Below are 11,113 nucleotides of genomic sequence, written 5' to 3'. Positions count from 1 at the left end.
TCCTATGGGCCTCACTAAATTTATGAGCAACTTATGTTCTATTTTGCAATGCGAAAGAAAACTTTAAGACTACTATATTCCTTTAGAAAGATGAACGCTTAAGGTTAAATTAAAGAGGAGAATGTATCTCACTGAACTTTCTCTCCTGATACAGACAAAAGGCTTTTAGTACAGGACACAAAACATTCTCCAAAAAAGCAGCAGATTTTCCGAAGGAACTTATTCCTCCAGGAATTAGGGAATATCACAGCCTTCTGTGATAAGTACAAGGTGCTTGAACTTGCTTACAGCTGTGTGATGTGCGAGCTAGCTATAGCTCCAACAAAATAAAACTCCGAATAAACCTAAATAACTTGAAACTTCTGAAAGAAAAAATGTCTTCCTCTGCTTCAGTATCCTTACCATTGCCACATCGTTTCCCTGTGAGGGCAGAAACAGCTGACGTTACATGAGGATTCTGGTCTTCTCTCTTACGCAATTTGTTCTGTTGAACGCTCTCTCTTGCCTGCTGTATCAACAGCTAGAGGATAGGGTCAGTCTGTAGCAACTAATATTCCCTTTGAAGTCTTTTCTTAGTGCTTAAAATGACCATTCTAGCTGTCGGAAACCCATTCATCATTTGCTATAAGTTTGCACACTGCAGCATCATATATGCTTGTTTGAACCAGGTTAAATTGCGTTACTCAGTGTCATTTATCAAATCTATCTGGTATCTGTGTGATTTTGATCAGAAAATTTGCTAAAACCACAAAATCTACAGTGCTTTATTAAGAACAACAGTAACCCCTACTGGATTGTAACTGTCTCCCTGGAAACCTGCAGTGTGCAACACCTTGTGCTGCTCTGTACAGTGTGCACTCCACAGCCTGCAGAGCTACAGGAGAAAGAAGTCATTCCTTTGTTTACAATATGTTTCTGTGTCATTATATCCCGGATTAAATTGGAAATCCTGCTGAATTTACACTCAAGCTTGTGGAAGGATGTCTGTTCCTTGTAAATTCAAATTTAGAGCATTTTTTGTTTTTACAGATAAGTTATGAAACCAGCCTTATACCAGCTAGTTTGCTTCTGTGTTAAGACTTACAAGCACTGGAATTTCTTTCTTAATGTGCCTGAAAAATCACCTTTGCACCACTACAGATCACTATGGCCTGCTTGTGCCTATTCCAAACCCACCTAAACCCTTCTTGAGGTTCTCGAGGTGTGTGAAGGCTGTGAGGAAGAGAGCCTGGAGCCACACTTCAGCGAGCTGTTGTGCCAGGTCTCCTGATCCACTTATATAGCACATACATCTGTACTGCAAATTCAGCACTCCTTTTCTTTCTGCGTGTGTAGGATTTCTGACAAATGAAGGCGATGTTAGCAGAGCTATTTTCAGTGCCATTTTACTGTCCTGAGTGTCAGAAAAGTTTGAGCGCTTTCTGCAAGTTTTTTGGTTTTTTTTGTTTTTTCCCAGATTGTCTTCTCAAACTAAAATGTTCTTTTTCAGCAGGGGAAATTAGAATCAGAGTGTGCCTCTGGGCTGCCATGGGAGCTTCTGGTGTGCTGGAAAACTAAATGGAAAAGGGCAAACAGGACAAGAGAAAACCTGTGTGAAAGCATAATAACAGACATCACCTATGTTGATTTCATTAGTGGCAAACCTTTTGATTTGATTTTCTTTAACTTCATTCAACAGGAATTTTGTCTTTGCTTACCAAGGTGATCAAGTCTGGCACGACGCAGATGTGATTGAAAAAAACAGTATTTAGTTTACAGATGAGTAACATCTCACGGCGGCTGCAGTTCCTCACAGGGAGCAGAGGAGCAGTGCTGAGCTCTGCCCTCTGCGACAGCGACCGGGCCCGGGAGAACGGCATGGAGCTGCCGTGTGTGGGGAGGGGCAGCTGGGGGTTGGGGACAGGTGCTGCACCAGAGGGCGATGGGCGCAGCCCTGAGCTGCTGGACTTCAAGGAGTGTTTGCTCTCAGATATAGGGGTGAATTTTGTGCGGTGCTGTGTGGAGCCAGGTGTTGGACCAAATTCTCTGATCATCAGCTGGATGAGGGGATGTTCTGCACAGAAGCATTATGGAGATCTCGCTGAATCAAAAAAACATCAGAGAGCAAAGACTAGGGAATCTGAAAAGCTCTTACAAGTATTTGCAGTGTCACTCAAGTATATACCAGACACTTGCCTTTACACACTGAACATTTTTTTCTACATTTAGTTCAATTTACCTTAAAACAACCAGCGATGCAACTTTCCAAAAGGTGTTCAGCAGCTTTGAATACGAAGGTCCTTCAGGTACTTTGAAAGCAGACCCTACTCCCTGTGAAAATCTCGGTGTTTAGAAAGCCTGGTCTGCTCAGTACCAACCTGCACGGCCATCAACACCAGCACGAGGTGCACAGCAAGGTGAGGTACGAGACCCAGAGCTCCTCAAGGGCTTCCTGTGGGTGCCTGACACCCCTGTGCAGCATGTGGGAAAAGTCAGGCACCAATACCAGCCAACAGAAAGTGGTCAGTGGCACTCAGACTTTCCTACTCTTCAGTCTCCTACGTTTACGTTATGTATATGTTTATATACAAAGTGAGGTGGATAGAGAGCTGGAACACCCCTCATACAAAGAAAGGCTGAGAGAGTTGGGCTTGTTTAGCTTGGGGAAGAGAAGACCCTGAGGAGACCTCACTGCAGTATTGCAGCACTTGAAGGGAGCACTTTTTTATAGTCTAGTAGTGATAGGATAAGGGGGAACGACTTTAAACTGAAAGGGGGAAAAATCAGGTTAGATGTGAGAAAGAAGTTCTTTACTCGAGGGCAGCGAGGCGCTGGCACAGCTGCCGGAGCTGTGGGTGTCCCATCCCTGGAGGTACTAAAGGCCAGGTTGGGTGGACCCTGGACAGCCTAAGCTGGTAGAAGACAGCCCTGCCTATGGCAGGGGGCTGGGAATGGGTGACCTTTACAGTCCGACCCGAGCCATTCTGTGATTCTGTGAAAACATCTGTGTGATATTTGATAATGCCAATTTGACAAATGGATTCTTTATTACATAAATGCCCATGATTGCATGCAGGTATCATATAATCACATGCAAAGGTACAGGCTATGCCACAGACAAAATTTACACTGGAACAAATGGTGTAGCTAAAGTAGGCTGTGGAGTGATACTGAGACAGATCAGCCATATGAAGATACAATCTGGGATAGATCAGCCAATTCCCTGTCAAGCTAAAAATCCAACCCTGCTAGGTGTCTGACAATATGAAAAAACAGTAACAGCAAACAGCTTACATACACAGGCAACCAAGTCACCAGGTATGCTCCTGGGACAGCCCCATAAAGTTGCTCCATCCTATTAGAATTTCACAGGTCTGCAATAGCTATCTGAGATATAAAGAAGCATCCATTCTTTTGAATTTCCATATAGTCACAATCTAAATATTTGCATTAAAAGAAGTTAAAAGAACAAAATAGTTTGCCTCCAGACTGCTGTTTTTTTTTTCATCCTTCAGTTTCAGCAACGCTTTCCTTTAATAGTTCCATCATAATCATAAAATTCATGCTGTCAGTAACACTGCCTCTGTATTTCACTACGTAAATACATATTTGAAGACTTTAAAATACATTTTGATTCACACATTAAGAAAAATAAAAGTCCATCACTATTAAATTTAGAGTCTGCACCCATCTTGCAAATCAATACAGCACATTTTAACAAAAAATGCTATCTAATTATGTCCAAAATATTAAGTGATTAAACCACAATCCCTTAAATTAGTTGATTAAATTTCATTCTAAAGAAAATAATTGTGCTATCTAAATGGAAGTTGCTTTTCCACTATTGTGTCATGCAAATTCACAGTACAATAATCAGTTTGAGCTATAAAGAAAATGACAGAAAGGATCTCAATATTTACAAGGATTTACAATAATTAGCACGCTGAACACACATCATTTATGTGTTATCTGGTATACATTTTCTTTTACTGAAGTATCATTTTAATTATGAAATACAGCTTCAATTTGAGAAATTCACAGCAGTATCTTGCATGTCTAAAATTTCTAGAGTAGTGCAATATTCCAGAATGCTAGATAGATTTTTATCATTTTCATCACTCTACACACTGAAACATTTGCTAATTTATTTGGAGCTTTCATGCATAATTACTAGAAAACAAATATGTTCTGTTATTTTGTTATTCTGTCATCAGGAAGGAAAAGCCATCTAATGAACATTCTGAAAAATATAAGTAATTGCAAGTAGTGGATTACTGAAATACAAATAGTGCCTAGAGCACCATTTAAATGATTTTAATAATTCCCTACTTCTACTTAGGATAAGATTGGGAACACGAGCCTGATTTCAAGCTTTTCCTATGCTACAGACGACTTCCGGCATGTAAGATTTTCCAAGGATGTGACAATGTGAAAACTGTAACGCTGTTGAGAAAGCAACATTCATTTTTAAAGCTGCACATATACTGCAAACCTGTATTTGTACTTTGATAAGCCTATGTTATTATTATTATTTTTTTTCCAAGCTGGGAGAGGAGTGCTGTTATGGACTGGTGCAAGGCACCAGTTTTCTGCTGCTGCTCGATTGTCTCAAGAAGTCACAGTAACACACTTAACTTCTGCATCAGCAAAGGACCCTCGGCTCCTGCAAGGTTTACGTCTGTTCTCTGAGCATGTATGGAATATCTAATAAATGTCATACTCCCTCAGCGAGCTGCCTTCCCCTCTGCCTTGGTGGGCTTTCGTTGTTTGATTTCAAGTCAAGGGCTCTGCAACTAGTAAACAGCATGTTTACAAAAACAGAGCATTACATAGTGGGCCTGATCTAGCCCTTATTAAATCAGCAGACACCAAATCGAATTCCACTGTCTATTATACCCCACAAAAAAAATGCACACTAGAAATACTTGCATTACAAATATTACAGGACGTGACTTTGCCTGATAGCAAAATTTCTATTTATAGCAACAGGGGAAATTAGAGCCATATCCATAAAATATGACCTCAACATAAAAGACAAAATCAGTCAGTGATTTTTCCTGGCAATAGTGTTGAGATTTTCAGTGCTGTTAACTTTTTGCCTTATAAACTTATCCCTTCAACTTTCTCTTAAAAATATAAATGCCATTTGGAAGCTTGAAACTGAAATGTTTTTCTTACCAAATGCTATTTTCCTTCATCACACGCTCAGAATGAATGGTTCTTCTTCAACATTCAGCTGCTAAAGTTCATATCAGATTTTACTCTGTCCACCTTGAAAAAGTCTCTTTTTCATGCTAAGATGTAAAGGGAAATGAAGATGCTAAACCACAGATACAGGTGCAGTCAGAATGATTTCTCTACCCATGCAGGCTTCTCGTGCTCCTTTTAATGGACTTCTTGGGAAAATGAGACAAAGAAGAAATTATGTGGATGCATAAAGAGCAGAGTATACCACAGGGAAAAATGCTGGTAGAATAATGAGTTTGGATCTTAGTGCAGTTGTACTGTGAATATTTTGTCATGCCTGTCTTTAGCAACATCTCAGTCAACAACCGAACACAGGTCTGAGCAAGCTGCTTCATCAGACAGCGTGTCGCAGGGGAATGCCACCAGTTCTTGAAAGTAAATCTTTTTGTTCTGGGTGATTTACAAGTACTTACATACAGCTTCAGATTACTTTTTACATGTAAAAAAATATTTGGAATATTTTGGCTTGCTGAGAGTAAAATACAACAGGTGAGCTAACATTGACCTACCGCGGGTAAAGGAAGACTTAGAAAATTTTCTTGTTTAATTGGCTACAGTGCTTAGTGAAAATATTTAAATTGCATTAGAACTACTTCAAACCCTTGCACTATTCCTCTGAGGAAGTTTTGGGCTCATTACAACTACAGCTAGTTTTAAGAGGGCAGCTGACCCTTGGATAATCCCTCATTTTTGCTTCTTGTGTTGCCTTCCCTGCAGATTTGCCCTCTGCTTTATGTTTTCCATGAAACATCAATGACAACTGCACCATGCAGAACTCTGGGGTTTTATGTATACAAAACACATTTTATAGGCATTTAGTACTGCACGTGTTTTATTGAAGAATGTATGAATAAAACAGCCTGGCTAATTAAGCTGCTCTAGAAATAGTAATCAATTGATGTTTTAGGTGTCAAAGCAGAATAGGATTATAAAATGTACTTCAGAAGAACCTTAAATTGATGTTATTTTAAATATATATTTTTAAACCAAGCTCTGAAGCACTTTGGAAGCTATTTTTTAAATGTCTTCCGAGTACCACCATACCTATTTTGTAATAGGAAGGGATAACAGATTTCAAGCACTGTTTATAGAAGGGGATTTAAGAACAAATGCATTGTACAAAACACCAAGGCATTCACTGTCAGCCAAACACTGCAGGAGAATGTTATCCAACACAATATTGACACATGCTTACTGTTACATCCTAATTAAATGTACATGTAAGCAAGCGGGAAAGAAATATTTTAAAGTAGCCATCACCAAGTCTCTAATAAAACTCTATCACAAAGACATTCTATGATACAAAAATAATAATTATCTTTAGAATAAGAAGTGTGGTACAACAGTTACACTTGCTCACTATACAAATACTCAGTCCAGTGGTGACAGACTGTGATTCAAGTCATTGCCTAACCTTACACAGTTCCATAAATGCATGTTTATTACATTAACACACTATGAATAATAGGTTTCTACTGCAGTTACTTGAAAGCATGTTACCAAAACCAGGACACTGCCCAAGAAATGGCTTGGTTGTACACATTTTGTTAATACTACAGGAGCAAAGATGATGCTTTTCTCCTCTTGGTACTGTATAGATGAGTGTAAGCTGATAATCTCCAAAATACACGACACACTGCACAGCTACTGTAAGCTCTACCTTGTTACATGGATTATTGTATGTATGCTAAGTATGAACAGTATGCATAGTTGCACAGTAATAATTAACCACACTGGGCTTTTTACACTATCCTTAAGTTATGTGCAGCTAATGTTCAGGCCAGCAATTTAAGAATCCACAAACTTAAGTTCAGATGCTGTTATTCAGGTATTGCTCATACATTTAAAGTACACCAGCAGAAACAGGCTATCGCTAACTCACATCAGTTGTAGAATACATAGATTTATCAAAATATTAATTGTACTTAATATTCTTTATTACTTTTGAGGGCAAGTGTATAAAAGCACATTAAAAAAATAGCTGGTATTGAATAAAGCCCATTTAAAGCAATAGAAAATTAGTCCGAACCAACTTGTGCTATTTGCTCTGACAGTGTCTGAAGTTACAAGGAGAGAAAAATGCATTTGAATAATAGTGATGCCCAGAATAGATCACATTTTTTCTGATACCTTGAGGACTGTTTTATATTTATGAGCTCTTACCAAAAGGTGCATACCTATGAGAAAAACTGTACCTTTTGAAAATGAAGGAAATTAGCAGCTAACTCGTAATATTTTAGAGATTCTTGAGAGCTTCCAGTAACAGTGACCATGAGAAAAGCTCCACCACTGTACTGAAATGTACCAACTTACATTACACTTTCACACTCGGTGTACGTTTTTTGTCAAGAACCTATGAACGTATTAGAAAAAGTGCATTAATTATCGGTGGTGTTTGAAAGGTTCTTGTTAACCTTTTGATAAGCCACCAGAATTACTTATTAGATGATGCATTTTTCAAGTTTTTCTCTGCATGCTTCATATATTTACATGACAAAGCATTCCCAAGCAAGTAATAAGCATGAGAAATAATACAATTCTTGAATGTACTTGCTAGAAGTTTAAAGATAAACGTAAGCTCCATCAAGTTACTCAATGTAATCACTAAAGGACTGCATTGAGAGTTTTAAATGAAACAGTAAGCACTTAATTTACCAAGTGCTGCACTGATTTACAAGTCTGAAGCTCACCGACTGAGCTGCATCCAATTTCAATCAGAATCTGCAAGTATGTCTTTTATAAAAAAACAATTCCATTCAGGTACAATTTTCTTTAGCTTACCAACTCCACAGTTTAATCTGAATGTTTTTCAATATGGTAGAGAAAACCTAATGTAAATTCAGCTTCTACCTTCCCAGCTAGACAGACCCTCGCATCCGTCCTGACGTTTTGCAGTTGTCTCAAGAGAGCAGATCAGGGCTTTTGTGCCAAGTGGAACCACTCTCGTCGTAATCAGTGTAATTCTTAAAGTGTACATCACAGAACCATTATCAACATTTATATCTCGAAGCTACACACGTACAGGATTTTATTCGGAGTACTGCCGAGGGCTATTACTCCAGAGCCCACAAAGTTATTAACATTCTTAGATGTCCATTCATTTCTCATTAAACAGGAAACTTCCACACAAGTTCTTGCAAGACTGTTTATTGAATTGAACAGTTCAAATGGAGTTTAGATGCAGTTTATGTATAGAAAAAAAAATCCATTTTCAGGTAAACTGCAATCAAAAATTACAGTACAAAATAGTAAGTGATTCACTGAGACTGTAAGTGTCCTAACACGTTAAACTAAGAAGTATTTGTGCGTGCTCACTGTTTGATTTCCTTCTTTGTAACAGAGGACTTGTTAAAAGGAGTTTTTTTTTGTTTTTCTAAATCCAAAGTTAAGTCTATGAAATGGAAACATTATCATCAGGATTCAGATATACAAGATTTAAAACTGGCACAGAGGATTTAACGTTTTTCTCAAAAAGTTGAGGCAGGTTTTGTTGAATGATAATTGTGTGTGTGTGGGGGGGGGGGGTGTATGTATCTGTTATAAACTCCGGTGGCTTTGTAGCACAGTATCCTTTTCTCTTTTGAGATCTTGAAAAAATTTCCCACCATGAGAATTGGTAAGGAAGAGGAGAAGTAGCAGCTTGTTTCTTGCGTGCAGTGCAACACCATGCGCAGCTGCCCGGCGTCTCAGAACAAAGGGAGGATGGCAATGAGCAACGCACAGAGGCATATCCCCTTCATGCTGTGAGCATGTCCGAGATTTCTCTGGGGAAAGGGAAGCGAGCACAAGGGCAAAGCATCAGTCTATATGTCATGCATAGCTATGGTGCACGGCCACTGCCGCGGCGCTGTCAGACGTCCGAGTTGGAGCTGAGGTTTGTTAACCTGGGGTCGGCGTTGATCTCATACCTGTAGTGATATCCCTCCATGTGATCCCTGCAGGCATCTCTGATGTTGTGCATCCACTTTTTGATCCCTTTTCGGTTCAAGTACAAAACCAGGAGGAAAATTGCCCCGATGAGAGCCAAGACTATCCCTAAGAAGACGTAGGAAGTCTGTAGCTGGGAGGGCACGTCCACGGGTGTGGAGCAGTTGAGCTCTGACGTGTTGAGCTTCAGCAGGGCTCTGCCCGCCATCTTCTCGGGGAAGGCGCAGCTCAGGGCCTCCTTGCCCTCCACCTGGTCGCTCTCCTTCAGCCAGGCCACCATGTCCTCGATGGCACAGTCGCACACCCAGGTGTTGCGGCTGAGGCTGATGCGCCGCAGGGCGGGCAGCCCGCGCCACTGGGCCAGGGTGCCATTCCGCAGCACTCCCAGCGAGTTGTCGCTGAGGTTGAGGCTCTGCAGACGAACCAGCCCCTGGAAGGAGACGTTCCGCAGCCCCACCAGCGAGTTGTTGCTGAGGTCTAGGTGCCGCAGAGCAGGCAGTGCGCCCAGCATGCCGGCGGGCAGCAACAGCAGCCCGTTGTCGGCCAGCTCCAGGCGACTGAGGTTGCGGAGGGCCCCAGCCTGCAGCAGGGCAGCCAGGCCAAGAAGCGCGTCCTGCTTCCGCAGGGCCCCGCGCAGGGCCAGCTCCTCCAGCGGGCCGGCCTGCCCGAAGGCCAGAGGGCTGAGCTCCGCCAGCGGGTTGCCGCCGAGGTCCAGCTGCCGCAGGGCGGGCAGGGCGGCCAAGGCACCGGCCTCCACGGCCCGCAGGTGGTTGCCGCTGAGGTTGAGGCTTCCCAGCTCGGCCAGGCGCGGGGCGGACAGCGCGCCGGCGGGCAGGCGGTCCAGGCGGTTGCCGGTGATGAAGAGGTTGCGCACGTAGGGCGGCAGGTCGGGCGGCACCTCCGTCAGGTTCTTGTTCACGCACTTCACCGTCTTGGCCGCCTCCGAACACTCGCAGGGGGCCGGGCAGGCGGCGGGCGGCTGCGCCGAGCCGCAGCCCAGAAGGGCGTGCAACAGCAGCCCCAGGCACAGCGCCCCGCGCCGCTCGGCCTCGCGCCCCGGCATCGCGCCCGCCCCGCGGGCAGGCGGCGCTTCGGCCCGGGACCAAACTTTCCCCGGCGAGCGCACGCGGCCGCGCTCCGCTTCCTGCAGAGAGAGCCGCGGCACGGGGGCAAAGCGAGAGGGCAGCGCGGCTCCGCGCCTCGCCCCCCGCCCGCCACACGTGGCCCCGCCGACTGAGTTCCTCCCCGGTCGCGGCGCGCGGAGCACAAAGAGGAGCGAAAGGCGCGAGCCGCCCGCCGCCTCCCGTCCCGGGCTGCCCGCTCTGCTCCGCGGAGTGCCGCCCGAGGAGCCGTCCCGCGGCCCCGTCCCGCAGCTCCGCCGCTCACCTCCAGCCGCCGCTCCCGCCCCGCGCCCGGAGCCAACTCCGCGCCGCCGCCGCTAACTCCGCGCCCACCTCCCCGCGCCTGGCCCTGCCTCCGCTGCCAGGAGAAACCAACCGCCGCCACGCCCGGGGGGAGCCGAGACCGCCGCCGTCCGCCCCGCCGCCGCCCGCGTCCCGCCCTCTGTGCCCGCGTCCCGGTGCCGCTGCCGTCACGGGACGGCCGTGCCCGGGAACTCGGCGGGAGGGCTGGTCTCGCCCGGCGCTGCGCGGTCCTGCTCCCCCCGGCTGTGTTGGTGCGGCCGGAGGCTTACCTTGCCGCCGAGCAGGGGTTGCTCCACGCGGGGCTGCCTCGCCTCTGTCATCGACGGGGCGGCTGCGCGCGGCTCGGATCGGCTCCCGTCCGCTCTCCGAGAGGAGATGCGGTAGGGAAGCCCCCCGGCAGAGCCCTTCCCACCTCGGACGATTATTTTTTTTATTGTTTTCAGTGATTTGCCTTGCTGATGGCACTGCGCACAGCATGGAGTGTTAGAGCAGAGTGGGGAAGGGGAAGCTGGGCGTCTCTCTCAGTCCCATCCCGT

At 44.7% G+C, this 11,113-nt stretch overlaps 1 protein-coding gene across 1 annotated transcript; it reads right to left on the bottom strand.

Moving 5' to 3' along the window:
• Positions 1–3,538: 3,538 nt before the first annotated feature.
• TPBG (trophoblast glycoprotein) lies at positions 3,539–10,327 on the bottom strand. Its single transcript, XM_052701562.1, has one exon. The coding sequence runs from the start codon at positions 10,214–10,216 to the stop codon at positions 9,077–9,079; it is 1,140 nt and encodes a 379-aa protein (XP_052557522.1). The 5' UTR covers positions 10,217–10,327; the 3' UTR covers positions 3,539–9,076.
• Between the last annotated feature and the right edge of the window lie 786 nt (positions 10,328–11,113).

This window comes from Tympanuchus pallidicinctus, unplaced genomic scaffold, assembly GCF_026119805.1.
Source record: "Tympanuchus pallidicinctus isolate F22 unplaced genomic scaffold, pur_lepc_1.0 scaffold1, whole genome shotgun sequence".
Lineage (NCBI taxonomy): Eukaryota > Metazoa > Chordata > Aves > Galliformes > Phasianidae > Tympanuchus > Tympanuchus pallidicinctus.
Note: the sequence above shows the minus strand (reverse complement) of the source record. Positions and strands in the feature narration are given on the sequence as shown.

Coding starts and splice junctions, on each gene's coding strand:
- TPBG (XM_052701562.1), bottom strand. CDS start 10,216: ATGCCGGGGCGCGAGGCCGAGCGGCGCGGGGCGCTGTGCCTGGGGCTG.